At 51.1% G+C, this 27,766-nt stretch overlaps 1 protein-coding gene across 1 annotated transcript; it reads left to right on the top strand.

The window, feature by feature from the left end:
• The first annotated feature begins 5,871 nt into the window (after positions 1-5,871).
• Positions 5,872-26,381, top strand: TFRC (transferrin receptor). The gene is made up of 19 exons (XM_086618575.1): positions 5,872-5,924; positions 7,077-7,147; positions 8,927-9,140; positions 13,801-14,023; positions 14,238-14,381; positions 15,083-15,179; positions 16,624-16,746; positions 17,986-18,081; positions 18,248-18,387; positions 18,763-18,932; positions 19,239-19,358; positions 19,945-20,030; positions 20,153-20,216; positions 20,305-20,372; positions 20,757-20,824; positions 21,227-21,308; positions 22,239-22,460; positions 22,965-23,105; positions 23,392-26,381. The coding sequence occupies exons 1-19, from the start codon at positions 5,897-5,899 to the stop codon at positions 23,632-23,634; spliced, it is 2,400 nt and encodes a 799-aa protein (XP_086474701.1). The 5' UTR covers positions 5,872-5,896; the 3' UTR covers positions 23,635-26,381.
• The last annotated feature ends 1,385 nt before the right edge of the window (positions 26,382-27,766 follow it).

The raw sequence follows: 27,766 nt of genomic DNA on the forward strand, positions 1-27,766 counted from the left end.
TTAACCTGCTGCTCCTGGGTGCCTGCGGCCAGCGCCTGCAGGTTTCAGCCATTTTCCTGAGAGCAGAGCCATCATGCAGCCCTCCTGGGGACGTTTTTCCCTGCAGAGCCGGCAATGCTGCACAGGGTGCTGGCTGCTTCTATATGTTTGTTTTGTTGTTTGGTTTTGTTTTTTTTTTTTTTCTTTGTCCTTTGGGCTGCTCTTTTGCTAATAAATACACTTTATAGAAACACAGAGCGGTGGACAGGTCTAATCTCCTGAGTCAACATGTGCTCTTATCACAGAGGGTGGTTCCCACCAAACAGGCTTGGGCTGTCCTTATCTGAAGGCAGAGGCGTGTGCACACGTTGCAGAGCAAATCAGAGGCAAAACTTTCCCGGGTTTTCCAGTCCCTTCCCAGGCCCTTTTGGGAGCACAGGAGTGAGCAGAGGGACTTTTGCAGGACTGATCCTGCTAGAGAGGTACAGCAGGTACTGCAGGACCCTGTAGGGCAGGCGCGGGTTCAGCGTACAAAGCAGACCCCTCATCACATCTTCGTGTCCTTTCATGTCTCCATCCAGACACCACTCAGAGCTCGGCTTTCCAAAGCTTTGGGTAACAGCCACTTTCCTTCCGGCTACATGGGCTCCTCGATCAAAACACCACAAATTGTGGATGGAATCCCTGACTTTCTAGGATTCAAACCACCAAGTCTGGAAGGGCAAAACCACAACAGCCCCCAGCTGTGGCAACTGCTGATTCAAGAAAAGTGCTTGCAAAATTGCACACAAAGCACTTCGCAAAAATGACCTGAAAGGCGAGGTACACTGAAGGAGGAAGGAGAGGGGCTGTGTGCTGTGCTCCAGATACACATCAGTGAGGGCCAGGACAAAGGGGGATGGAGGAATTTGTGAGAAACCCATGATGTGGAGGCAGAGACCCTCAGAGCTGTGTCCCAGCTCCTGCGTGGGTCCTCTCCCCACTGCCGTGTTTTCTCTTTCTGCTTCCCACAGCTCAAACCCTCTGCCCCTTGTGCCGACGTGATGCCGGGGCTAAGTCCATGGGTAGTCATCGAACACACGGGCTTTTTCGGTGGTGTAGAGCGAGACAGACCTTTGATGTGCTCCAGGGCGGCTGCTCTGCATCCCCTTGCTTTTCAAAGGCTGGTCCTTGGCTATTGTGCTCACATCCTGAGCTTGTTTGTATGCTTGTCTGAGGCCCCCAGCCTCGCAGCCCCCCTGCCGCAGCAACAGCCGCCCTGACCGCCAGATAAAAGCAGCCAGGCTCACCGTGCAGAGTTGCTATCAGAGCAACAACAAGCAGCACAGTCCCGCGGTGCAGCCACTGAGATAGCAGGACCTTTGCCAGGCTGACCCCGCACCACTAAGGCTCCTGCTGGATCTCCACCAGCCCCAGCTGCCTGGGCACTTCATCTGTTGGTAGGAGCCGTATCAGCCCTGTGCATGCCAAGAAATTGTCCTCACGGCCGCAGCTGGGGAGGGACAGCATCTTGCCAAAGGATGTAACTGTTAGGTGGGAAGCAACACTAAAACCTTGCTCTTTGCTAATCGCCTCATGTCCTGCATCCTCTGAGCAGGGATAAAGCAGGGATAACTGTCTGCCCTCCTCTCTGTAGGTAGGCTTGGGTTGTGCAAGGAGCACAGAGGGATCTCGAGGACTTTGGGGGTTAAAATCCCAGTGAAACACAGTCTTTCAAGCTAGGAAGCCCCATTAAAACAGCCAAGCTGTTTTAACCTCACTGGGGCAGTATCCAAGCACGAGCCTCTCTGCTGGGCCTCCATGCCAGCCCCTGGCAAACAGAGCAGGGGTACAAGCACCACCACATCCACTTCCCTCCTTATGTGGTGGGAGAAACGGGGAGAAGAACCTCCTCACTGCAGGAAGGCAAAAAAAGACCCCAGAGCTCTTTGAGGAGGAGGTCCATGGGATACCCAAGGTCTGCACATTCACAGGAACAAGCAACCATACCACCCTCAGCTGCTCGTCTCTCCCCCAAGTGCCCGGTGCTTTCTGGCTCCTCTCTGTCTGACCAGAGAGAGCACCAGGCCAGTTGCGGACAATGCAGAGAGCCAGGCCAGACCCAGGTGCTGCCCTGGGAAGGATGCAAACACAGGTGTTATTTTGAAGGGAAGACGGAGCTGCAGCCAGCTCTGAGCATTACCTGCTGCATTTCCACTCTCCCAAGCTGCGCATGGCCCACCCCTTGCCCCCTCTGCCCCTGTGCTACAGGAGAAGAGGCAGCAGATGGCCTCCCAGATGCTGGTGCCACCAGCAGCTCGTGCCAGGACTGTGGCCAAAGAACCAGAGCTCCCAAGCATGGCCGTGTGTGCCTGGATTGTCCGGAGTGAGCAGGATGGGCTGATCTCTTCCAAGGCAGCACAATGGCTTTTCCTGCCAGGGTCAGATCCAACTACCTCACCCCTCTTTCAGTCAGGGCAATTGAGAAATGCTGGAAAGACCAAAAACACAAGGTCTTCTAGAGAATGGGCATACTCATACTCTGAGTGTGCACTCAGCTTCAACACCTCTGACTTGGCGCCACTTAGTTCCGGGCTTTTTCATCCCTTCTACATTGAAGAGTCATGTTAGTCTCAGTTTCTTGCCATAAAAGTGCTTAAGTCACTGCACAATGTTGTGCTCACAAAGCACAGGGCATCCTGTTTATCTCTATGGCCTTGTTTTTCCTCTGATTTTTAACTGCCTTCCCAAAATGGGGGTGGTACAGCTGGTCACACGAGGGTCAGCCGTGCTGCAAAACTGAAGTGAAACCATATTTTCCTTCCCACATTTTGGTCTCATGTTTCAGCACCAATCCTGCAGGACGGACATTGTCACATCATGGGGTACTGCACAAAGGAACAGGGAGTCATTTGAGTCTGAGTCAGGGGACTCACAAGCCCCTCAGGAGTTCAGAGCAAAGAGAGACAAACATCTCCTAAAATACCAGGGCCAAGACACAATGAGGATGGAAGCTAGCCTAAAGCAAGGTGTCAGGATAAGCACAAGGGTTCCTGCACTGGACTGCAGGCAGGAGCTGGGCCAGGCAGCGAGCAGAGCGGGCAGAAGCAGTCAGGAGCTTGGTAGAACCCACAGATACCTACAGCATGGCGCAGCACGGCTCGAACAACAGTCTGCTGCAGCCAGCACCGGAGTTTTAAATGCTCCCGGTCTTTGGGAACCAGACAGAGATCTCCAGGTGGATGCCGATGGCTCTTGGTTTTTAAGGGCCTGAACTGTGCTAAAATCATGCATACAGAGACCATGCATCTTGCTGGGATAAGGGACAAGCAGTCAGCAGTCACCCATCAATCCTGCGTCCCCATCTCATCTCTGGCCATTTCCCAGCTTTGGCTATCTCTGCTCCTCGCAAAAATTTTTGGCCAAGCTGGCCAGCCTGAACACCTGGGCTCAGCATCACCTGCAGTACAGGCACTGCTTTGTGCAAAACACAGGTGCCAGGCCCGAGTGGGGTGTCATCAGCCACTAATGGCTGGTAGCCAGCTGACTCCTGCACCCCACCTGCACCCAACGCAAGGTAAAGGGCGTTCAACTGCTCTCAGGTACCATGTTGCATTTGAAGAACTCTCGTTTTAAGGTATTTCACTGCCAATGCTGGCTACAGTGCAAAAATATCTGAGTTTCTAGAATGTCAGCTTTCTTCTTTTTTCTGGCAGGTGTAAAAATGGGGAACTGCTCAGCGCATGGTCAAACATATTGTGAGAGGGAACAGAAAACACCTGCAGTGAGTATCTGTCAGGGCAGGTCAGGGCTGGCACAGCAGGGCACACAGCACCTTCTCTCCTAGCTGGAATGGAGGCCACAGGGAGAAATAAATCAAATTGCCCCCTTCCTGGCTTGCATTTCGGCATCACTTCTGGGAACCTCACGAGTCTGAGCTTTGCTGCAGGTGTCCCTCCTCCGGCAGGACCTCGGTGTGGAAACACTGCTCCGCTCAGCAGTGCTGGCCAGCCGTGATCACAGCCCAGAGTCTGGCATGGAGCGCCCAGCCAGCACGCACCAATACTGGCACTGCCAGGTGAAGGCTTGGAGGGGGAAGCCCGGGAGGAACATAACAAACAGGGCAGCACTGGGGCTGTTTTCCTTGGGCTATACTTTCCTGAGCAGCAGGCTGTATCCAGACTGTTGTATTGAGACGCTACCGGAGGATTCAGCCTACAGGATTGATCTAATCCCTTTCTGAACCCTCTCACGCTTTCAGTTCCCACCAAGGCACCGGGCAGCAGCGCATCCCACAGGGCAGCCACATGCCAAGTGATGGCGGTGTCCCCTCCATGACTGGCATCACCGCACCTGATGATGGATTAAGCAGGAGAAGGGAGAACCTTGGCACTGGAACCTGGCTCAAACCTTCTCTGGCAAACAGAGCTGGTGGGTCCACTAGCACGTCTTGCCTGAGAGCCGCTTTACAGGAGGCTTATTTCCAGACAGCCGCATCGAATTTCAGATCTAGTTAATCCTCCCTTTATCAGCGAGGAAAGCACTGCTTTTCACAAAACACAATCCTCTTTGCAATCATGTGTTCTCTCAAACTACAAACTTTCTGCTCCTGTCTTTCTTTCCTGGGAGAGGATTTGAGGCAATAATCCAAGCCTGCTGATTTATTTCTTTAATGAGCAAGGGACAAATGAACACAGAATTGCAGAACATACATTGTCCCAGCTGAAACCAGGACAGTTCTCCTTCCTTAGAAGTTCCTTACAAACAAATCAGAGAACCCCAACATTCTGCATCTGCTGGCTTTTAGAGACTGGGCTCTGCACATCGAGGAGCTGCCACTGCAGTGAGGGGTCACTCTGCCTGTCCCTGGGAGAGGGCTGGGGTGAGGACCAGTTAATTCAGAGCTGGAGTGATCCCATGGTGACCAACGCGGATGCTTTTGGCTGCGCAGCCCAGGTGGCCGCAGAAATTGCTCTGCGTGCCACAAGCAGCCTGTGGCCTGACATGGGCTGTCTGTGCTCGTGTTTATACACTACTGGCATTGGGTTTCATAAAGGCCTGCCGTGCCTCTCGTTGTGCAATTAGCAATATTGGGTGCGCAACACGAAGAAAAGGCACCCGGGGCACCTCTGCTTGTTTAGGTGTAGCAAGGCAGCCCCGAGCACGCATGACTTGCTGGGACCTGAAAGACCTTGAGCACTTCCCAAGTCAGAGCAAGTCCTGCATCCGGTTTGCACCAGCCAGGGAAGAAAGTATTTCTCCTGCCCTCTTCCCCCAAAACGCTGAGAAGGTGGGAACGATGAATCTGTGACCTGGTCCTTCTTCTGGCCTCCATGTACTGTGGCAAGAGCATACCTGCCCCATGACGAGGTGTTATACGGAACAGGCGGCTGCTCTGCTTCCAGCCCTTCCCGCGGCGGAAGCCAGAACTCGCATCCGCCCAGTAAAACGCATACTGCTCTGCGAGCGGCTCCTCCGCCATCCCAAGGGCACTCGAAGGCAGCTTAAAACGAATGCGGCTTCCTTATCCTCCTTCCCCGCAGCGTGGGCGGCTCGGGCAGGGCAGCGGCAACCGACCGGCACGCAAAGCCGGTGGGAGAAGGTTCCCCTCCGCTGCCGCGGCAACCTCAGGGCGCCAGAGCTGCCCCCCCGTCCCCGGGCGGAGCCCACCCACCTGCCCCCAGGTCCAAGCCCTCCGGCCGGGCTCCGCACGCACCGCACACGGGCTGCACGGCGCTCTCCGGCGCCCACAGGGCTAACAGGAGAGCCGCCGCTCCGCCGCGCGCGGGACGAAGGGGCCCCGACGGCTCCCCACCACTGGCGGCCCCTCCCACCGCGCGCGCGCGCGCGCGCGCGCACACCAGCGGGCGCGCTGATTGGCCTGCGGCAGTGAGGGGGCGGGGCGCGGAGAGGGGGATGTGGGAACTGCGGCTGCCTCATGCAGTCGCTGCGGCCCGGCGCGGTAGGTGAGTGGGGCTGTTGCGCCGGTGGGGTGCACGTACCGGCCGTTGGATGGGCGGGGAGGCGAGGCCAGGCCAGGCCGGGCTCGGCCGGGCCGGGCCGGGCTGGGTCGGGCCGGGCCGGGCCGGGCGAGGCGGCGGGAGGCGGGGGCCGAGGGGCCGCACCGGCGCAGCTGCAGCCGCCGCCGCAGCCCCGGTGGGCAGACGGGCGCGCGCGCGCACGCACGTGGCCCCGGCTGCCATTGCCGCTGACCTTGAAGGCGCGTAGGGCTCCGCCGCGGCAACGGCAGCCGCGCGGCCCGGGCGAGGATGCGGCCGCAGAGCCGGGCCGAGGGGAGACGTGCTCGCGGCAGGTGGCTTATCGCCCGGCCCGCTTATCTGGCGGCCCGCAGCCGGGCCCTGCCCGCGATACCGGAGCCGCCCAGCCCCTCGCGGGAGGCTGCTCCTGTGGTTTGGGGGATTTTGTTTGTTTGTTCGTTTGTTTTTTCGTCTCCTCTTTACCTTGTTTTTGAGGGATTTGGGGTTGCTGGCCACCTGCCGGGCTGCTTGGCCAGAGAAACGAAGGTCCCTTCCCCGTGAGGCGCCCGGAGCGCGGGCCCTCCCCCTGGGCTGGTGGAGGGGCTTTGGGCCGTGAGGGGTTCGGGGTGACGGGCTCGGGGGAACCGTGCGGCCCTGGGCGGTCGGGTGGCATCCCTGCCAGGTGCCATGGCCGCAGGCCCTTTGTGCTCCCCTGGCTCTGGCCCCGAGTTAGTTGGTCTGGCTTTTAGGAGGCCCTCCAGATACAGGCCCTGTTATGCCCTGCCTGCCGGGTGGGAGCCTGGGCCTCAGGTTGTCTCTTGGAAGGTGCATTTCAAAGCTGCTGGGGATTCATCTGCACGAACTCTCGCCCTAAACAAAAGGCGAAATCAGCAGATGGCCACTATTAACCTTTGATCTCCAAATAAAACCTGGTTATCTTGCAGAGTTCTCAGGTATAAAGCTAATCCATGGGCACCTGAAGACTAGTTCAAAGCCATTTTGTAGCTGTTTGAGGGCATACTCAAGTTGCATCCCAACCTAAATGCCTGCAAGCGTTCCACTAGTGGCAGTGACTTACCTTGAATGTCTTATGTAGTGGCAAGGCAACAGCCTAACTTGACTTCTGTTCTGAGCTTCTAGGGCTTTGGTCAAGTTGCTGTGCGCTCCTCCAGAAGGCAATGGATCATGCCAGAGCGGCAATCTCTAACTTGGTAAGACGAAGTCTCCCTGTGCCATTTGTCTCTTGGTGGGCTGATGATACTGCAGAAGTTCAACAGCAGATGTTCAACAACATCCATGTTGGTATGAGAGGAGATGATGAATCCAAAGCAGCATTGGGTGCTGTGCTGGTTGTGAGCCAGGTGTTGCTGTAGCTAGCTGACCATGATAAGAAGGTGGCTTAAGTAGTTCAGTGCTGGTGGGTTATCTAGCTGCTGTGATGTCTTGGGTTTCTCAGGAAGCTGATAAGGAAGAGGGGCAAGCCTTGAACAATGTTCCAGGAGAAAGTGCAGCTGAGGAAGTTGATTAAATGCCTACCAGGGCAATCAACATGTGTTCTATTATGTTACTTTAGGGGTGAGAATTTAACCACAAGTCCAGCCTTTGAATGCGACCTGCGCTTTGAAACAAGCGTGCAGGAGGAGGTAACTCTGAGCTTCCTTAGCCAACCCTACTGGTCCTAGAGAGCTTGGACTGTGAAATGGCCCTAGGCTAGGACTGCAAATACCATGGCTTGGTCTCTGAACAAGCATGGAGGATACGTGGGGTTGGGGCATGTCCTCTGCAAAGTGTGAGGGAAGCCAAGCTATCAAGCAGCTGAGCAGGGGGACTGCTAGGATGGGCTGCGGTGTTGGCCTTTACGAAATGTGAGCAGCCAGCCACTTCACTGTGGGTAGCGTGGACTGGAATAGAACTGCAAGTATGAAACGGCCTTGGTTTTGTTTTGACCAAGCTGATGTCTGATGTCGTCACCTCCAGCTGCTGACTTGCAGTTTGATAGCAAGCTGAGAACTGTGGATGAGCAGCTGAGGTCGTAACAGGGCCTGGGCGCTTGCTGCCATCTGCTTCTCCAGTACAGTGGAGAGGGGCTGCGGGACTGTTGCTCCCAAAGCTATGCCACTGGCCTTTTGGCAAGCCTCCTGCCTGTCCCCAGCACAACTGTGGCCGCAGGCAAGTTCAGGGCACTAATAGAAGCTGGGTGGTTCTGCTCAGTGCCTGACTACGCCTGGAATTGAGTTTAACTGTTTGTTAATCTGAGCGACTGCCTTGCGCATGGGCTGCTGTTCTGTCGGCGGTTGGACTGTGCGTTGCAGCCGCTTAGAAAAGCAAGCTCCAGGCTGGAAGCTGCTCTGCCTGGCCACTGATAAAGACCTGTCTAACGGTTCCAGTTGCTGGTGGATGTGGGAGGTGTATCCTCAGCTTTCGTGTTAGCTGAGGTAGCAGGATTCCCGTGGGTCATCTCTCTTCAGCCTAGCTGCTTTATAATGCTCATCAATAGTGTAGTTTAAAAGTAGCCTGGGGCAGTTTAATACAAGGTTATCTAGATGCTGGATGAGAGCATTTACGTCAAAGTGTGCTGAAAGGCACAGCCATGGAGGGGTTGTGTTCCCTTTCTTCTGTCCTGATCAAAGTTCCCTTTTGTGTGAGTTGCACATGTTCAGGTCAGATCAGCGCACTGCTGATTAAGACCAGAAGTTTCTACTTTAATCAGCCTTTGCCGATGCCAAGCTGGGCTCTGACCAGTGTGGCTCTGAACTTGTGTAGGGCAAAGAGATGCTACATAGACTCAGGAGACCCTGATTGGGTCTCAGTCCAACTGTCTGTTCAAAGCAGCCAGACTGACTTACTGACAGCCAAACGCTCGGGCTGCTCTGGAGCAGTTTCAGGTGAAGAAGCTGTATTTGGTTTGGAGCATAGGTGCAGCTGGATGCAAGGACGACTGTAGGCTGGTGTAACAAACTCTTCCATTGCATAACTGTCTTTCAACACAGTTTGGTGGTGAGCCAATGTCGTACACGCGCTTCAGCATGGCCCGGCAAACAGATGGAGACAACAGCCATGTGGAGATGAAGCTGTCTGCTGATGATGAGGAAGGAGGGGAGATTGGGAGACCAGAGCACCTACATGCCAGCAGGCCTACTCCCTGGAGAAGTGGCAAGAAATTCTGCTTCCTAGTCATGGCAGCTGTCCTCCTCCTTTTTATTGGTAAGGAAGGGTGGGTGGTGTTGAATCTGGTGTTGGTATAGTCCCGCATGACATCCTTGTCTCTAAATTGGAGAGACATGGATTCGATGTCCAAGTGGAGACCAGTGATGAGTGGCATCCCTCAGGGGTCAGTATTGGGGTTGGTGCTGCTTAATATCTTTGTCAGTGACGTGGAAGTGGGATCCAGTGCACCCTTATCAAGTTTGCCGACGACACCAAGCTGTGTGGTGTGGTTGACACGCTGGAGGGAAGAGATGCCATTCAGAGGAACTTTGACAGGCTTGAGAGGTGGGCCTGTGTGAACCTCATGAAGTTCAACAAGGCCAAGTGCAAGGTCCTGCACCTGGGTCAGGGCAATCTCAAGCACAAGTACAGGTTGGGAAGAGAATCGATTGAGAGCAGCCTAGAGAAGGACTTGGGTGTGTTGGTTGATGAGAAGCTCAGCATTGGCACATAAACCTCTTGAATTTACTCCTGCTGGGGTATTTGAAGGCACAATACCTTGACAGTCAGGGCAGGTGTGTACAATCTGTGGAGCTTGATCTGCTGTCTGACCTGATGGAGAGCATCATCTACCACCAATTGACAAATTGTAGGACTATTCATCATTCCTTGAGGCAGTACAGTCCAATGATATTGCTGCATGAGTCGTTCATTGTTAAGCACTGGAACTGAAAAGGCAGATGTAGGACAATCGTCAGGGTGTAAAAAAAAAAAAAAAAAAAAAAAAAAAGTAAAAAACCAATCTTTTAAATCAATCACCATCAAATGCCAACATTCTGGAATCATAGTAGGATTTGGTACACCCAGTTGTAATGCACCCATTGGTGACATGATTGCATTAATAGCTCTTAAATCTTTTAATAATCTCCGTTTTCCTGACTTCTTTGGGATAACAAATATTGGAGTATTCCATGGGCTAGTGGAGGGAGCTATATGTCCTGATTTGAGCTGTTCATCGACTAATTTTTGAGCCCACTCCTGCTGCTCACCTTTTAATGGCCACTGATTGACCCAGACTGGCTTGTCAGTGAACCAGGCTGGCTTGAGTCGGGGCTGGCCATCAGTGACCCACACTAAAAATTTAGCCTCTATAGACAGTCAGCCCCAATGTCAACTAGGCCGGAAAAAGCCTTCCCATTAATGGCTATTGTTAAAAGAGCTTGTGCAGCCGTGACTTTCTGTGTCCAAAAAAAAAAATTTTGTTTGGCCTGTACTAGCAAATGCTCCTATACCTCTGTGTTACATAATCGAGGCGATATGGTGCTTCGAGGCATCAAAAGCAATTGTGCTAGAGTGCATGCTGGTGAAGGAGTCCATGCCATAATTTTTATTTTCCTTTTATACTCAGAATCGGTTACCATCCTGATTTCATGGTGGATGATTGTCCCAGCAATAGTGCGCATAATCCTTGTGGCATAGGTGGCATAGGACTGAAGACGCCAGTAGGAATTAAATGCACTGACGTGTCAGTGATTACTGTTGATTCTGCTGTGGCCAAATCCAGCCCTGCACTCCCTGAGGTGGAGGGCTAGAGGGCACGACAGCGACGGATTGTTCAACTCATGTGGACCCTGTGTCCAACCAGGGTACATTGCAGGTTGATTGACCCTGTTGTGAGTTTTCGGGGCAGCGGATCGCGCACCCCTTTTCCCATTTCTTGAAACAGGTTTGCCTTGTTTCTCAAACTTAGGTCGGCATTGGTTTCCCCAGTGATATCCCTTATTACAACGTGGGCAGAGTTGAGTCGGAGCTCCCGTTTTGCTTTGATTTCTATTTTTAGGTGATAGACCCTTCTTGTCTGCAGGAGCAACAGCTGCTCGGGCCGTAACCATCTGTTGTGCCAAAGCAGCTGCCAATACCTCTGCTTTATAGTGTTCCGAGCCCGCATTCTGACACACCTTTATTAAATCTGCAGTTGTTTTGCCCGATTTCTAATAGGATCAATAGCTCGCCGGCAGCCTGCATTAGCATTGTCCATTGCTAACTGGAATCACTAGACATCTGCAGCAGCCGGATTTTCTGTTGTCTCTGAACTGCTGTTTGTAGCCAATCAAGGAAATGTTCACAAGGTTCCTGTGCTCCCTGCCGAATGGAAACAAAGGAAGCCTCCCCTGTCCCAAAATCAGGGACACGTCTTAATGCTCTCATAGCCAGTTCAGTCAGTTGTTGGAAAGCCACCTGCTGTAACCCTGCCTGTGCCTGATTTTGACTAATATGTGACATTTTATCCATCCCAAAATGTTTAGCCATCGGAGCTAGATCATCTTTTCATTGATTTAAGAAATGGAACACCTATAACGCTTTAGCTATTCTTTCATTGGGAGATTTCCCTATCATTCCCCCTTCTTGTTTTAAAAGCATATTTTTCAAAGTACCATAGCGTATTCTATGATTGCTTGCCCAGTAGGATTGTAAGGAATACCAGTAACATGCTCCATACCCCATGATGACAAAAATACGTGTCTGATGAGAGGTGTATGCCGAAGCTCCTGCGAGCATAAAACACGAGGATTAACGCCATACATTGGTGGCGTGATCATATTTTGACAGCTACTACACGGTGGTATGATTGAGCGGGCTTGCTCTTGTGTTAAGCCAAATTGTCACCTAATGGCATCAGCATTCTGATGGTAGAAGTCGTGCGAGATTTTGGCCTGCATTTACGAGTTTGGTACCAGATCTGCACTCGTGAGAGGGTCAGCTCGCCTGTTCCCTTCTGCTGTAGGCCCTGGAAGCATGCTGTGCGCTCACAGGTGTGCAATGAAATGTGCATGTTTACAGTTTTGCAATGCTGATATTAACTGTGGAAATTGTTGGAACAGAAGAGGATTAGTTATTTCCCGCAATACTGAACGAGATGATCCAATTTAAGTGTTAGATGTAAAACCTGGGCCACGGGTGGAGGTGGTGGCAGTGACGGGGGGGGGGGGTGGGGGACGGGTAGCCCTCCCTCACCTTGGCCGGCCCCAGTGTGGCTGCCCCCATCAACGCCTTCTTGTTGTTGCTGCCTCAACTCCGGCTGCTCGCACTCCATAACTGCTGGTGACATGTCCGCTGGCACTGTGCATGCGCAACATCTCGTCTGGGAGTCATTAGACAAAAAAAAGATTTGTGGCAAATACTGGTTGCAGTAACCCTTTTGTATATGGCAAAGTGAGTCCTGATTGTTTCATGCTTCTCCTTATCTCTGTTAGCAGCCAGGAAGAAAATTCATCTACACAAGGTAGATGAACAGGCACTCCCTTATTCCAGCGCTGGGGGACACAGGGGATAGCTCCGTCCAAGCGTGTCCACCTTAGCATCAAAATCCATAGGTTTTTATACACTTTCTGTTGAATCATCATTACATAAGCTCTTTACGTAAAATTACGTATTATTCTCGCTCTTAAATTTGACCTTTAAAATGATTGTTTTTGTTAGTTCATCACCTTATCAATATTCCTATCCTATAACAGTCATTGGTTAATTCTACTTGTTTTTACTGATTATAATCCTTGATATTCAAATCAAGATAGGAAGGGGTAACAAAGGGGGGTTTTCAAGCAGCAAAACTGGTGTCCGTGACCACTTCATTGGTTTCTTAATACAAGAAAAGAGCTCCCAGTGGTTAGCTGGTGAGAACTCCGTGGTTCTCTGGCTTAAAACAATACACACAGAAATCCAGCGACTCGCTGGTGGGGTCTTTATTGTCCTTGGTCTAAAACATCAGTAATTTTCTAGTGAGGCCTCTGTAGTTACTTATTAAACTTAACAATCCTAACTTACACATTTTGCTTTTCAGTTTTTCTATCTTTCTGTAGCTGTCCCTTATTTTTTTCTCTCTTTCAGTTCCTATTTTTTTCTCTCTTTTGGTTCTTATTTCCACTGTCTTTTGGGTCCTTGTTTCTTCACATCTCCCGAGGATTTTCATAAAAACGTTAAAGATTTTTATCGTTTAATGTTTTATCGTTTAACCTATCATTTAACCTGGGCCGATACAGAAGACCCCATCATCCCTGGCTGCTCACCTGCCTCCTGCAGGGCTTCTTGATCCGGACTCCCCAGTTCTTGTATCCCGCTGGTAAATTCATTCTGGACTCCCCAGCTCTTGTATCCCGCTGGTAAATTCGTTCAGCCAGGCTCCGCTGCTGTTCGCCCTCCTTCCGCGACTTTGGCCCGTCAGTCGACTTGAATATCAGGTCCCTGTTGGGGCGGTGGGTTAGCGCACGGACTCCGTAGATGCGATATCAAAGATGTTTATTGCAATTTACAAGCAGCTTTTATAGATTATTCTTCCAGTCACGATGTGTCCACGTGACCTTCGCTTAGTTACCATTGGTTACAAGCAGCAGGGCACGCGCATGTTTTGGCTTTGCTTTTGACTATGCCTCAGAATGCATTTTCTGTCTGCTAAGCTAACAGCTTCCCTGTGCCGGCTTCTCCCTTGTCAGCTTCTTCAACTTGTCCCTTTTCCTTTTTATCAGCATTCCACACTGGAGGGATTCTGCCAAGCACACAATCTGATTTACAGTATACCTTAAAACGTGCCAGCTTGTCAAAAATGATATGAGAACAGATATGCATCTTAACCCTGAAGCTGCTTTAAATGCAGTGGTATGGTGTGGGGCTGGTTTAGTCATCTTTCTGCAGCACAAAGAAGTACCTGTTCCGTCCATAGGGTTTCTGATCGGCTACTTGAGTTACCGTGGACGAATGCAGAAAGCAGTCAGGTGTCTGGATGGAAGTGGCAAGTGTGAGATGACTCCTACCACATCTTACTTAGCGGATGATGATCAAACTGAGGAAGAAGAGGTTCCTGGACCACCTGTCTTATACTGGCCTGACCTCAGAGCCCTGTTGTCAAATAAACTGTCAAGCAGACATCTTGAAGACAGCTTGAGGTAATGATTCCAGAAAGCTTAACTACAGCTATGGGAAAGGCAGAGCCTGTGAGCAGAACTTGAGCTCCTTTGGAGAACATGAGCCTTAAAGATGTTGTGGGGTGGCATGTAGTTAAATGTGGGCTTAAGTGGCCCATCCAGCTTGGGTTTGCAGGCTGGAGCACTGCAGTGCAAACTGGTGCTGTAGCCTAAGCTATACATCTGTTACCTACAGGCAAAGAGCAAATAAGTACTCTTTTGAAGCTGGCCAGAGTGAAGATGAGAGCATTGCCAGCTACATTCATGACCAGTTCATCAGCTTCCACTTGGATGAAGTGTGGAACGATGAGCACTACATTAAGCTGCAGGTCAAAGGCAGGTACGTTAATGAAGAGATGCAGATCTTTTCCTTGCAAAATGGATATTTGTAGTCCTGGCAAACATGTGATTTCTGCTGAAAGCAGTGCTAAAACTGTGAGTCAGTTACCCCTCTCCAAACAAGACCTCAATCTAGCTGAGCAGATTTCTAAATCCAGAGGGTCTGGTAGCAGCCCTCTGGGTTTTTCCTGGGACAGCTGTTTCCTCAAAGCATGCTTAGGAAACAGAGAGAAAACAAACTTGAGTGAAAACTCAGCTGAAGGGCAGATTCCTTGCGCCTAAAACTGGTAGCATGAGCGACTCGGTCTTGTCACCTGGACGGGTGTTGTGGACCTGGCAGTGGCTCCTGTAGTAGCTCAGGAGGATATCGACAGGCATTGTGTTGGCTGACAGCTCATACCCTCACGTCTTACTTTCCCCTTCATGTCAGGAGGAAATGAATTTTCTTAGATCCTCTTAGAAGGGGACTAAGATACTCAGAAGCACTGATTCTTCCTGCTACTTGTCTTCGAAATTAGCCTTCGTTAATGTCTCCGAATAACCGGAAAGATTCTTGCATGGAAGTACTGATACGAGTCTGCGTGTTTCAGGCTCTGCGTTGGCTTGATCAGAATTGCGAGGGCACAGACTGAAATATGTGAGATAGTTAAATATGGAGTTTATGTATGAAAGAACATAACACTGTCTTTTTGCATTTAACAGTAGCAACAACCAAGTGTCTATTCTGGAAGATGATGCAGAGGACGAACTGGAGAGTCCCGATGCATATGTGGCATACAGCAAGAATGACTCAGTTGTTGTAAGTGATTCCAAGAAGATCCTGGAAATGTGCTTGCATGCTTAGCAGGTGGCAATGTCCAAAATATGTCCCTTCAAGATATGGAGTGTATAAAGCCCTCTTCAGTTGGAGAGCTGGGGATGGTGGTGGGGAGATTGGGGCGAAGAGTGGGCCCACATAGTTTTATTACTTCAGCAAGATGCAGAAGTAACTGTTAAAACTTCTCTGCTGGGATCCAGACAGGAACCTTGACAGAAGTGCTACTCCAACAGGCATGTAGTATGTGATCAGAGTTTACATTGCTGAGCTTGGATCATAGAATTGTAGAATCATAGGATGGTTTGGGTTGGAAGGGACCTTAAAGATCATCTAGTTCCAACCCCCTGCCATGGGCAGGGACACCTTCCACTAGACCATGTTGCTTAAAGCCTCATCCAACCTGGCCTTGAACACATTCACGGATGGGGCATCCACAGCTTCTCTGGGCAACCTGTTCCAGTGCGTCACCACCCTCATTGTAAAGAATTTCTTCCTTATACCTAATCTAAATCTACCCTCTTTCAGTTTTAAGCCATTGCCCCTTGTCCTATCACTACATACCCTTGCAAAAAGTCCCTCTCCAGCTTTCTTGTAGGCCCCCTTTAATTACTGGAAGGCTGCTAGAAGGTCTCCGTGGAGCCATCTCTTCTCCAGGCTGAACAACCCTAACTCTCTCAGCCTGTCTTCATAGGAGAGGTACTTCAGCCCTCAGATCATCTTCGTGGCCCTCTTCTGGACCTGCCCCAACAGCTCCATGTCCTCCTTGTGTTAGGGGCCCTAGAGCTGAAAGCAGTACTGCAGATGGGGTCTCATGAGAGCAGAGTAGAGGGGCAGAATCACCTCGCTTGACCTGCTGGCCATGCTTTTTTGGATGCAGCCCAGGATACAGTTGGCTTTCTGGGCTGCAAGTGCACATTTCTGGCTCATGTTGAGCTTCTCATCAACCAACACACCCAAGTCCTTCTCCTCCAGGCTGCTCTCAATCCATTTTCCACCCAGCCTTTACTTGTGCTTGAGATTGACCTGACCCAGGCGCAGGACGCTGCACTTGGCCTTGTTGAACTTCATGAGATTTGTATGGGCCCACCTCTCAATCCTGTCTGAGTCCCTCTGGATGGCATCCCTTGCCTCCGGAGTGTTGCCCACACCACACAGCTTGGTGTTGTCGGCAAACTTGATGAGGGTGCACTGAATCCCACTGTCCACGTCACTGACAAAGATATTAAGCAGCACCAACCCCAATACTGACCCCTGAGGAACACCACTCATCACTGGTCTCCACTTGAACATTGAGCAGTTGACCACAACTCTGAGTGCTACCATTCAGCCAACTCCCTACTGTTAGCAGGAGTCACTGTTACTGTAGGCTGTTGCAAGTTTTTTACTGACAGGACTGCTGCATTTATAACCAGTGTTTCTGTCCCAGGGCAAACCAGTCTATGTGAACTATGGACTGAAAACTGATTTTCAGAAGATCCAGAAGCAAGGTGTTTCACTGAATGAAACTATAGTCATCTTCAGAGCTGGAAAAATAACCCTTGCTGAGAAGGTAAGCAGTCTGTGCCCCAAAGCTTGGCCAAACTAGGTGATAGAAGACTATGCTTCCTCCTCTTAAAGACACACCTCTGTGCCTTGGTTCAAGTCTCCAGAGCTCGTATATGTAGGCTTGTTCCTGCAGGTCTGGTATTGCTTTTTTTCCCCACTAAGCCTCTGTGTGCAGTTCTGAACGCCAAGACTGAGCAGAGCTGGTTTCTGTTCATGGTGACATTCTTCCTGGCCTCTGGCAGTCTGGCTGGGACAGCCAAGCAGCTGGAACGATGAAGCTGGGAGGCAGCCTGGGGGCCACAGGGTGTAGAGCTGGCTGGTATTGCTAGATGCAGAAATAAGGCTGCTAGAAGCAGGACAACCTTGCCTGCAGAGCACCTCTTGCTGCTGCAGCCAAGTACTTTCAAAGCTTGGCTGCAGTGTCTCACTTGGGCCCTTGCTGACTGTTTACATGGACCAAGTGAAGGTGCTGGTGCTACATGCCCAGTCAGCTGCCTTGCGTGTTACTGTAATGTTTCCTCTGTAGCGAGTAGAACTGAATGGCCAAGCAGCCTAAAGGATCCAAGTCCTTCTGTACCTAAGCCTGTTCTAGGTCTGACCCAGAGCTGCCCCTCAGATGGGTGCTCCTGGGGAGGCTGGGGCATAGGGCTGTTTCCAGTCACTGCATGCATCACAGACACAGGCAGAGCTGAAAAGTGCTTCCACAAGAGGTGCTCACTGGTTCTCCAGTTCCCTTCCCGCTTTTCAAACTGGTGTTTAGCCTTGCAAGAATGTTTGTACTGGCAGCGTATCGGAGGCAGCTGGGTTGTAGGTGTAATAAACAGGGACCTGACGAGGCCACTCTGCCTCCATTTTCCATGTGAAGATGAGCCTTCAGTGGCTGCTTATCTTGTCTTGAGATTAACCTAATCTTGGGAAAACAGATGGAGCATAATCAAAATTAAATAACATCTTTCTTATAAGCTGCTCTGAGAAGCAAGTATGAGCTGAAGGAACCATGGACTGAGACACTAACCGTGGAATGTCCTAGCTGTTCAAAAGGGTGTTAGACACCCTCTGCCTGGAGTAGGACTGAGCTGCTAGTATTCAGCTTCCGTGTGTATCTGTCACTGTCAGATAGCTGTTAAAACCTGTTGTGGAGGTGGACATTGAGCACAACCCTTCATGCCATTGCGCCATGTACTCGCCTTAACTCCCCTTGCTTGCAGTGCAAACGTACAGTTCATGTTACTCTTTGCTTCAGGTTGCAAATGCCCAAGAGGCAGGAGCAGTTGGTGCCCTGATGTACCTGGACCCCTACGATTACAGGAATACAGATGAACTTGTCCCCTTCGGACATGTGAGTATGTGACTGGCTCCCCTGTTTGCTCTTCTCTTGAACCCTTCTCACTGTGGACTGCAGCAGTCCTTCTGCAGGCCTCTGGCTCAGCAGTGCTTCATGCCCTTGTGTAGATGGAAACTGTTGGGCTCCTCTGAGACTTGAGGACTCCTCTTGCTTTTCACAGGCCCACCTTGGAACTGGAGACCCTTTCACCCCAGGCTTCCCTTCTTTCAACCACACCCAGTTCCCACCACTGGTATCTTCTGGACTACCTCGCATTGCTGTTCAGACTATCTCTAGCCAAGCAGTAGGCAAGCTGTTCAGGTAATTGTTTCTCCTGGCTTGCAGGCTAAGCTGCTGTGGCCCTCTTGCAGGGATGAGGATGTTGTTGAAGTGCTGCGAGCCCTGGGAGCTCTCTGCTGGTCTCTGCTGTGTATTGCAGAGATCACTTAATGGAACTGTCTAGAGAAACTTCACTTATGTCCATGTCTTAAAGACCGAGCTTAATCTAGTGTTGGATTCCTCTTGGCCTCTGCATCCTACCTCTCTCTGCATAATTAATGGTACAGGACTGCAAGCTATTTCCGGAGCAGGCCCTGAACAAGGCTGCACCTGCAATTGCAGGCTTGCTCTTTTCACAGGGTAGCTGAATGAGGTCAGAGCTGGATAATGAGTTCGAAGGATCTCTCTTTTCCTCAGCAAAATGGATGGAGATGAATGCCTTCCGATGTGGAAAGGTGGTGTCCTGGGATGTAAGGTGATGCTGAGCAGCACGAGCAAGATGAGAGTGAAACTAAGCGTGAACAACGTTATGGCAGACAGGAAGATTCTGAACATCTTTGGTGCTATCAAGGGGTTTGAAGAACCAGGTAACAGCAACTGCCTTGTAGCTCAGTCTTGAGGGGAACCCTTTCTCTCTGTGCTAATCAGAACATGGCAGCTGCTCCCAGACAGAAACAGCCACTTCCTCAGCAGAATCAAGACCCTTCCCTAAGGGTCAAGGAAAAAGCCAAACCTTGCTGCCAGGGAAGGGCTGAAAGAAAGCGAGCAGCGTGCCAGATTCAGGGGTCAGACTCCATGCTCTGTTCCTAGTACCGAAGCTCAAAACCGTTTTTCTGATAATCGGTGTTTGCAACGTGGAGCTTGCAATTCAGATCTTGATGTCTCCTTTATAGATCGGTATGTGGTGATTGGAGCCCAGAGAGACTCCTGGGGCCCAGGAGCAGCCAAGGCTGGTGTTGGAACTGCCATGTTGTTGGAACTTGCCCGTGTGATTTCAGACATGGTGAAAAATGGTAAATATTTGTGCACAGAAGCATGGGGTGGGAAGTGGTGCAGGTTTAGCTCTGCATCTGTTAACATTGGAGAGCCCAGTTGCAAAATAATCCTTTGGGAAGGCGTAGGGAATCTGACAAAGCTTCCTGAGAAGCTTGTCCAACATACACAACTTGTCTGCAGTGAGCACTCGCTTCCAAGATGCTGCCTGCTTATATCTGGTATGGCTTGAATGAAAGAATGTTCTTGGATAACACATGAGGCAAACCTCAAACTTGAGCTGTCTGTTGGACAGCCAGCCCTGAAGGTGGGAAAACACTGAAGGAGCTGACCAGCTGGAGTGCTGGCAGCTCCAGGGTTAATTTTGGACTCAGGCAGCTAAACAAAAAGAGGAAATGCAGACAGCATGGTTTTCCTGCACCGCTCTGCAGCATGGCGGGGCAGGGTGCGGTGTCTATGCAGCCGCTAGTGTGCAGGTCTGTCTGCAGCAGCCAGAATGCTTCAGCTCTGTCTGAGGAGCAGGCGATTCATCAGCCCAGGCCCTCAGTGCTAATCTACATCTCCATGGGGGAAGGGCAGATGTCTCAGTCTCTCTCTCTCTTGCAGATGGCTACAAACCAAGGCGCAGTATCATCTTTGCCAGCTGGAGTGCAGGAGACTACGGAGCTGTGGGTGCTACTGAATGGCTGGAGGTACTGTTTCTTTCGTAGACTACCACGTGATGACTGCACAATTGTGATTGCCTGTTCCTGTAGATTAAACATCCTGATGTTGTACTGCTACTGCTCATCTTGAAATACTTGTTTTGTTCTAGGGATACTCTGCCACGCTGCATGCCAAAGTCTTCACTTATATTAACTTGGATGCTGCAGTCCTAGGTAACCTGCTACTTTTAAGTTTCTTGAAACTGCATAGGACTAGAGTTGCATTTTGCCAGCAATGTCAAACACCCTTGCTTTCTTGCAGGTGTCAAGCACATGAAGATTTCTGCTAGCCCATTGCTGTACACATTACTGGAGAGAACTATGAAGGGGGTGAGTTGAAGGGTCTTGGGCTAAACAATCTGACAGGTTTTAAGGAGGATCTGAGAGCAGCTAGAGCTGTGCTGGGTCACTTTCCTGAGCTGGCACCTTCTGAGGAAAAAGCCCCATTTAGGAGAAAGGGCTGAGATACTCTGGAGAGCCCTGTCTGAAGTCAGCTGGGCTCTGGGAATTGCAGTTCACACATGCAGAATCTAAAATCAGCAAATGCCACAGCTCAGTGGGAGGTAAATGCCTGTCCTGTGTGAACCATGCCTTGTGGAGAAAGGTCAGGGGAGCATACCGGGCTGGCATCTGCACAGCAATGCAAACTCCGGGATAGACCTGGAAGGCCAAGCAGAGGTCAGAACAAATGCAGTGACTGTTGTCTCTGTGCAGGTGAAGGACCCAACAAAGGAATCGGGAAGCCTGTATGACAGAGTTGGCTCTGACTGGGTGAAAACAGTGTAAGTACTGTCATCCTGTTCTTTGGGAAAGCAAATCTCCATCGAGGAACAAACTAAATGGCTTCTGCTCTTTGTGCTGAAGTGTCATACCATTGTCTGGGGCGGGCTCTACCTGCTGCAATGGGATCAGGTGTGAACAGTACAACACTAGCTGTACTTAGTGCTGCCCCAAGCTGCCTGTAGGCAGCCCAGACACCTTTTTTGTAGGGCAAGAGCAGCCTTGTACAAAGACCAGTGGCCGGAAATGGACGAGCAGCCCTCAGCTCTTGCCTGGGTCTCCTTGCCAAAACCAGTCTTGTCTAGACAGGGTAGTTCAGCTGGCTCAGAGCTTCAACTCTAGGGCTTGTAGCTTTTCTCCTGGGATGTCCAAACCAGTTGGTAACTACTCAATACTTTTTGCAGTGTTCCCCTTGGTCTGGATAATGCAGCATTCCCTTTCCTGGCTTACTCGGGAATCCCGGTGGTTTCCTTTGGTTTCTGCAATGTAAGTATTGTCTGCCTGCCTGGTGTACTCATTCCATGGGAAGTTCCATTCTCCAGGATGGAAGAGCACATGGGGCCAGCCCAAGCTCATTGTCCATGCAGGAGCTTCTCTGGGGAAGGAGGTACACCCTCTGGACCCGTTGACTGTGGCAGTACTTGCTGTGAAGGCTGCTCCTGTGGTATGGTTGGCCTACGGTCTCTGTTCCAAAGACCTGAACGCTCGTGTTTTGTTGGGAGAGGGGGCACTCGCTCTTCTGGAGGCTCAGATGTCAATAATTCAGAAGCTAAAAGCACTAAAAAGATGTTAAGCTGTTGTTGCTTCAGTGAAAGACTGTGCTACAGCCTGCTGGTCAGCGAGCAAAACACATTAGGGAAGCTGTACTGTTGGCCAGAGCAAATACTGACTCAGGCTATTCTGGTCTGTTGCTGCAGCTTGGGGCTGGCAGAAATGGCATCAGCCAGGCAGCCTACCCTGTTACTGCAGGGGTGCAGCTGTGGGAGCCTGTCTGATAACAGCTTCTTCTGCTTATGAATGCTTGGATTTTGTTAGTGTCACACTTGTTCCACAAAAAAAACCTTGAGATATCCTGCCAAGAAGGGTTGGAGGGTGCTGCCAGCACATGCCAAACTGGGTGCTGGGGTTTACCCACCTGTGCCTCTGCAGTGCACTCTGAGCAGGTAAAAGGTCTACATGTCCTTGGGTCTAACAAACTAGCAGAGCATCGTGATGGTCACTGGAAGCTGTGAGGGATGAGATGCAGGAGCTCCATTGCCTTCCCCTGTGCTTTGAAGTTTTGCCACTCGGGCCTTGCTACTTAGTGGCACAAGGAGATAGGATGTGGTGGAAATAGCAAGCAAACTTTTAGCGGGAGGTGAAAAATCCTAGCTGAAGAAGCACTCTTGCCTAACTTCAGTGCCTTCTTTCTTGTAGAAAGATGAGGAATATCCCTTCTTGGGCACTTCTCAGGACACTGTGGAGAACCTGAGGACAACTGACAAGTTGTATGCTCTTATGCGTGCTGCTGCAGAAGTTGCTGGACAAATAGCTCTCAGGCTGACTCATGATCATGAGCTCTTCCTGGACTTTGAGAGATATGGTGAAGAATTGCTAGCTTTTCAGGAGAAGATTTTGCCCTACGATCGGAATGTGAAGGTAAGAAAGGCTCCAAGTCCACTGAATCCCTGTAGACTGGTTACGGGGTCAGAAGGCTGTAATAGTGCTAATAAGGCTCTGCTGCCATTGAATACAACGGGGTGGACATCTTCCTCCTTTAGCCACAAGAGTGTAGCAAGATGTGACCCGAATCAATGTTCCCTATAGAGCAGTGCAGGCAGAGTAGCTGTGGCAGACAGATGTAGCTAATCTGGCTGTGGTAAGCTCTTGAGGAAATGGATGTGGATGGTTTCTTGTCTGGTTATTGTGCAGCTTTGCATCTCATTTGCACCTCTGCTGAAAGCTGTAGGCTTCTTATAGAGAACCTGTGGGTGGGGAGGGACGTCACTGAGCTCAGTGACCTCAGAAGAGCCTGCCAGGAACTCGCTCTGCTACTTGGTTAAACTGGCAAAAAAAAACCAAAACAAAACAACCAACACTTTCTCTTCGTAAGAGAGCAGCAAAAGAAGAAAATCAGGTTTGCTAACAGCTCCTCCCTCACAGGCGCTGGGGCTGACCTTGAACTGGCTGTTTTTTGCCCGTGGTGACTTCCAGCGAGCTACAGATGCACTGAGGAGAGACATTGCAAACAGTGACAGGGAAAACAGGATCGTCCGCAGGGCCCTGAATGACAGGATCATGAAGGTGGGTATCTACAACTGGTTTTTCTTTCTTCACAAAGGAAGAGAGTGCTGGCTGGGATGAGCCTCTTCCTTAGGAGCCATGGGCACTGTGCAGACCAATGTCTCTTCTGCTTGCTTAGTGTCAACATGACTAACTTCTGTGCTTGCTACTGGGAGAGGGTCCAGCCCTCACAGAGCTGCAGCGGGAAAAGGCTGGCTGGGTATCGGAGGCTGGGGCCAAATGATGAGGCAGGAAAGAAAAACTTGGGAGGTGAAATTATAACCCTAAATTTGCACCTCTACTCCAGGTGGAGTATGACTTCCTCTCCCCGTACCTCTCGCCAAAAGATGCTCCCTTTCGCCACGTCTTCTTCGGCAGAGGCTCCCATACCCTGCAGAGTCTGCTGGAGAACCTACAGCTGCTGAGTACCAGCCCGAACAGTGTGGATGTGAACATGCTGAAAGAGCAGCTGGCCCTGGTGACCTGGACCATTAAAGGGGCTGCCAATGCCTTAGTGGGTGATATCTGGGATACAGATAATGAATTCTAGACACGGCAGACACCTGGTTAAGGTACAGGATTAGGGAAACCCACTCCCTAACATGGCATAATTTTTTGGTAGATTTTCTGGCAACAGACCTTTTTAGACCAAAGTTGAACATAAAATTTAAATCCCACCTTGACAAATTCACGGGAAGCAATTTTAAAGCAGGTACTAAGATTACCGTGAAATCTCCTCTGACCAGGCTCCCATCTGACCACCGTCCAAACAAGTCATGTACACCTGCTTGTGGGGCTTGCTTTCCAGTGTACTTGAGAACTAACTGCTCAGGTGACTCCCAAACTGGCACCTTGAGTGGGGAGGTACCTCATCTATTTAGGGTTTTAATTGTTGGTCCCCTAAAACTTAGCAACAAAATAGGGAGTGGATTCCTCTTAACGCTTGTAATGAGGATCTCTTCTCTGGCAGGGAGCTGCAGAGACCAACGTGTAGTTCAAAAATAAAACAACATAGTAATAGCCTGCAAGTGCTGGATCATCAGCAAGCTCTGAAGTGCCCAGCCTGCCTTTACTCAACAGCAGGGTCCCAATGACATCTTGGAGGCTTGATTCTGCCAAGCCAGGTCTCTACCCAGGGAAAACAACCCAAAGATTATCTAATGCCCCCTTTATATCCTTAGCTGGCACCTCAGTGAGTCCTGTGACATTGAGAAGTGGCTCTAGACTGACACTTCAGACCTTGCTGCTCTGGGGCCTTTTGTGAAATCGAGTCTCTTGCTGGCCAAACTGTGTTTGACTGATGCCATTTTGCAGGATGGCTCTTGTTTGGCACTGAGATACTTAATTGTTTATTTATTTATCAGTGACAGCGTTCACTATAAATGGTGTGTTTTTTTAATAGAAGATAATTATCGGAAGCAGTGCCTTCCATAATTATGACAGTTATACTGTCGTTTTTGAATAAAGCAGCATCTGCTATTACAATCAAACAAGATACTGGAACTTTGCATTTAAAGTAATCTAAACAGGTGCCTCCAAAAAAAAGTCTTTGAAAACTAGCAATTAAGCTTTCTGCAGCAAAAACACGTCTCTAGAAGAAACTCGAAGGTGTAAACTTGAAGATGTAAACCTGGTAGCAAGTCTCCGGGTTGCGCTCCAAAGTGATCCTTGAAATGCTGAAGACCTGAGTCAAAACTCAAATACTAGAAATTTGGCTTCCCCGCAGTGTCTGTGCCCTTCTGTGGGCTTCAGACTCCCTCCTCACCGCACTTTCTGGACACTGTGTGCTTGCACAGGGAGCACAGCTTCCTTCCTGGCCCTGGTTTGGCAGAGAGGCTGGCTCACGTAGCCCCAGCTCCATCTGCGGCAACACACACAAACGTCTTGTACCTCGGATTAGGCATTGGCCCGATTTTTAAATGGCAGCTTCCTGCAAACTTCCAGTACCTTATGTATCATGAAACCTAAGTGACATTATCGGGAGCAGTGTCTTCCATAATGTGTAAAGAACAAGGTAGTTTTTGCCTACCACAGTGTTATATCGGAGGCAGTGACCTCCATATGTTGCACTATGGGTGTACGTAATTATCGGGGACAGTGTTTCCCATAATTGTTCTATGCTTATCATGCAATGTCATCTGCGAAGCTTGATGGTTAGTATCTAACATGGATCAATTTCCTGCAGTCCTAATTTTTCACTCTCCTGTGGTGATGCAGATACAAACTTCAATCTGTTATGTGCTTCCGTAGACTCTGCTTTCTCCGTAGGCTGAACTGTTTCAAATAGCTGTGCTGTCTTGAAGTGGCTTCCTTCCTCCGGTCACAGAACTGGTGCTTAAATGTTTAGTGAAAACTAGGCTAGTTAGACTGTGTGCTCTGTGATTTAGTAAACTTCTTTCAAATCCGTTACAAAGACTTGGGGAATTAAAGGTGAACGTAGGACTTGGGGCTGACTGCTGTCTGAAGGGCTCTGGTCACCACTCCGGACTGGTGTGTGTACTAGTTGAGAGGCTGGCCTGCTTTGGTGCTGGGATGACGCTGGTGTGCGTGCATGGGAAGCTGCTTGCTCCCCAGGTCTTGCTGGAAACTCCAGTCTTGCCTCCTGGGTGTTGTGTGGAGGGGGGGAAGTCAGTGACACGTTTCTCATGGTGCCTCTCTGCTCCCTGACCTGAAGCTGAGCACTGCTGCTGTGTGACACCTGCTAAACTGCGCTGCTTGTCCCCAGAAAGCAGCAAACTTCTGCCAACAGTTTGATCTGGCATTTAAACTTAAACCAAGAGAGTGACCTGAGCCCTGGCAGTAGTCCTGGAGGGAAAGAACATTGTTCAGCTGGTGCAGAGACTCAGGCCTCCATAAGGAATGGGCAAGAACGAGCCCCCAGCCTAGTTACTGAGCTCAGTGCTCACCAGCTTGGAGGGTTGGATTTGCATTCTTTTTTCTGGAAGCCTGATGCCCAGGCGTGTGCGACTTCTTGCTTTTCTTTAATGCCCTGCTGTCTCTGAGGCATGTGTACAGCCCTGTCTGTGTTACTGTTCCCTAGTGACACTTCTCTGGATGACATTTAAGAGCTGCTGTCTGGGAGTCCTCATTGTAGTATTTGCATGCATCTTGGTGTCAGACTTAGTCGCATGCTTTATAACCAGCAGAGAAAGACAAAGCCTGTCTCCTGGCTAGGCAGCACAACCGTGCTACTGGGATGTTGGGATCTACTTGGTGCTGGCATCTGACTGGTGTGTGGTGTTAAACTCTGTTTCTGGGTTACCTGCTGTCTGCTTGAATAAAGTTTTGAAGCTTGAACACTCCTCTTGTGGGTTTCTTGCAAAGCCACGATGCTTGTTGTGGCCACGGGTGAGCTCGGGCAGCTGGAGGGAGGCTTCTCTCCTGCCCCATCAGGGCTGGTAACTGGCAGCTCCAGTACCACCTTGTTGGTGTGCAATAGCAAGTCCAGACTTCACCATGCTGCTCAGTTCTGAGTCCTGCCTGTGACTAGGATGAGGATTCTGGCAGTGATGTGGAGGAGCAATGTATGCAAGCCCCCTGGCCAACCCTCTCCTTTCATGGCTGTGTCCTGCCTGCTGCCTCTCAGCCACTACAGAACCTAAAGAATTTGACTGTAAAGAACCTGCTGTGTTGGGATGGATGTCCAGAAGAGAATGAAGTGTTAAGACTTGTCACTGGCCGTGGCTTTGCAGGTCTCTGCTGGTGAGAAGGTAGTGGGGCAGGGCTGTGGGTGGTTGTGTCTGTGACCCAGGAAGCCAGAGATGTCCCCTGCTTTGTCCCTGCCCCTCATCATCACCCTGGAGCTCCATGGGGTCAAGGTGGGGGTTGGTATTTGGCTACTGCTTAGAGCCCCCGAGAGCTCTGGCCGAGCAGGAGCTGCACCCCCAGCCCCAGGCTTGCTCAGGTGAGACCGCACTGGTTTGCAGCTTTAACTTCAAACACACTCAGCTTTTCTCTGCCGCCTTCCCCCGCCCCTGGCGCCAGTCTCACCTCCTGCTTCACAAACACGGTTGAGGTGCATCCCGTGAAGATGCGCCGTTTGGGGTGGGAGACAGCTTTTCCAGGAGCCCTGTTCACTCCCTGCGGGCTGTCCCAGGATAGCTCTGGTCCCTCCTCGTCCAACAGGGATGATTTACTTGCTGGAAACACGTAGTTTCCCGCATCTCCCTGCCCAAACCTGGCAGAGCTTCTCTCCCTGCAGTGACTGTGCAAAGCACCAAAGAGGGAGGGCCGGGGCTGCGGGGAGCTCTGCTGCAGCCGGGCACCGCCAACCCCGCCGGGGCAGCAGGGAAGGGGCGCAGCCCATCCCCACGCACCTGGGAGCAAGAATTTGGGCTGCCCCTTGGCAGTGCAGGGCAGCCCGTGCCCTGTCGCTCCCCTCCGCCCGATCCCTGCAGCGGAGCGCTCCCGGGGCCTGGCGCTGCCCCGCGGTGAGTCTGCCTGTGTCTGTCCCCGCGCCCTTCTCACCCAGCCGTCTGCCCGCCCGTCCGTCCCCACCCCCCCGTCGGCCCCCCCTGCCGTTACGTAAAGCGGCGGCGCGGCGCCTTTAAGAGCGGGGCCGGGCGGGTGCGCGCCGCCCCGGGAGCTCGCGCCGGCGGCGGGAGGCGGAAGCGGGGTAGGGGGGGGCGGTGGCGGAGCCGGGGCCGGGGCTCCAGCAGCGCGGGGCCGGGGGGCGGCCCCGG

The sequence above is a fragment of the Tauraco erythrolophus genome, chromosome 11, assembly GCF_009769465.1.
Source record: "Tauraco erythrolophus isolate bTauEry1 chromosome 11, bTauEry1.pri, whole genome shotgun sequence".
Lineage (NCBI taxonomy): Eukaryota > Metazoa > Chordata > Aves > Musophagiformes > Musophagidae > Tauraco > Tauraco erythrolophus.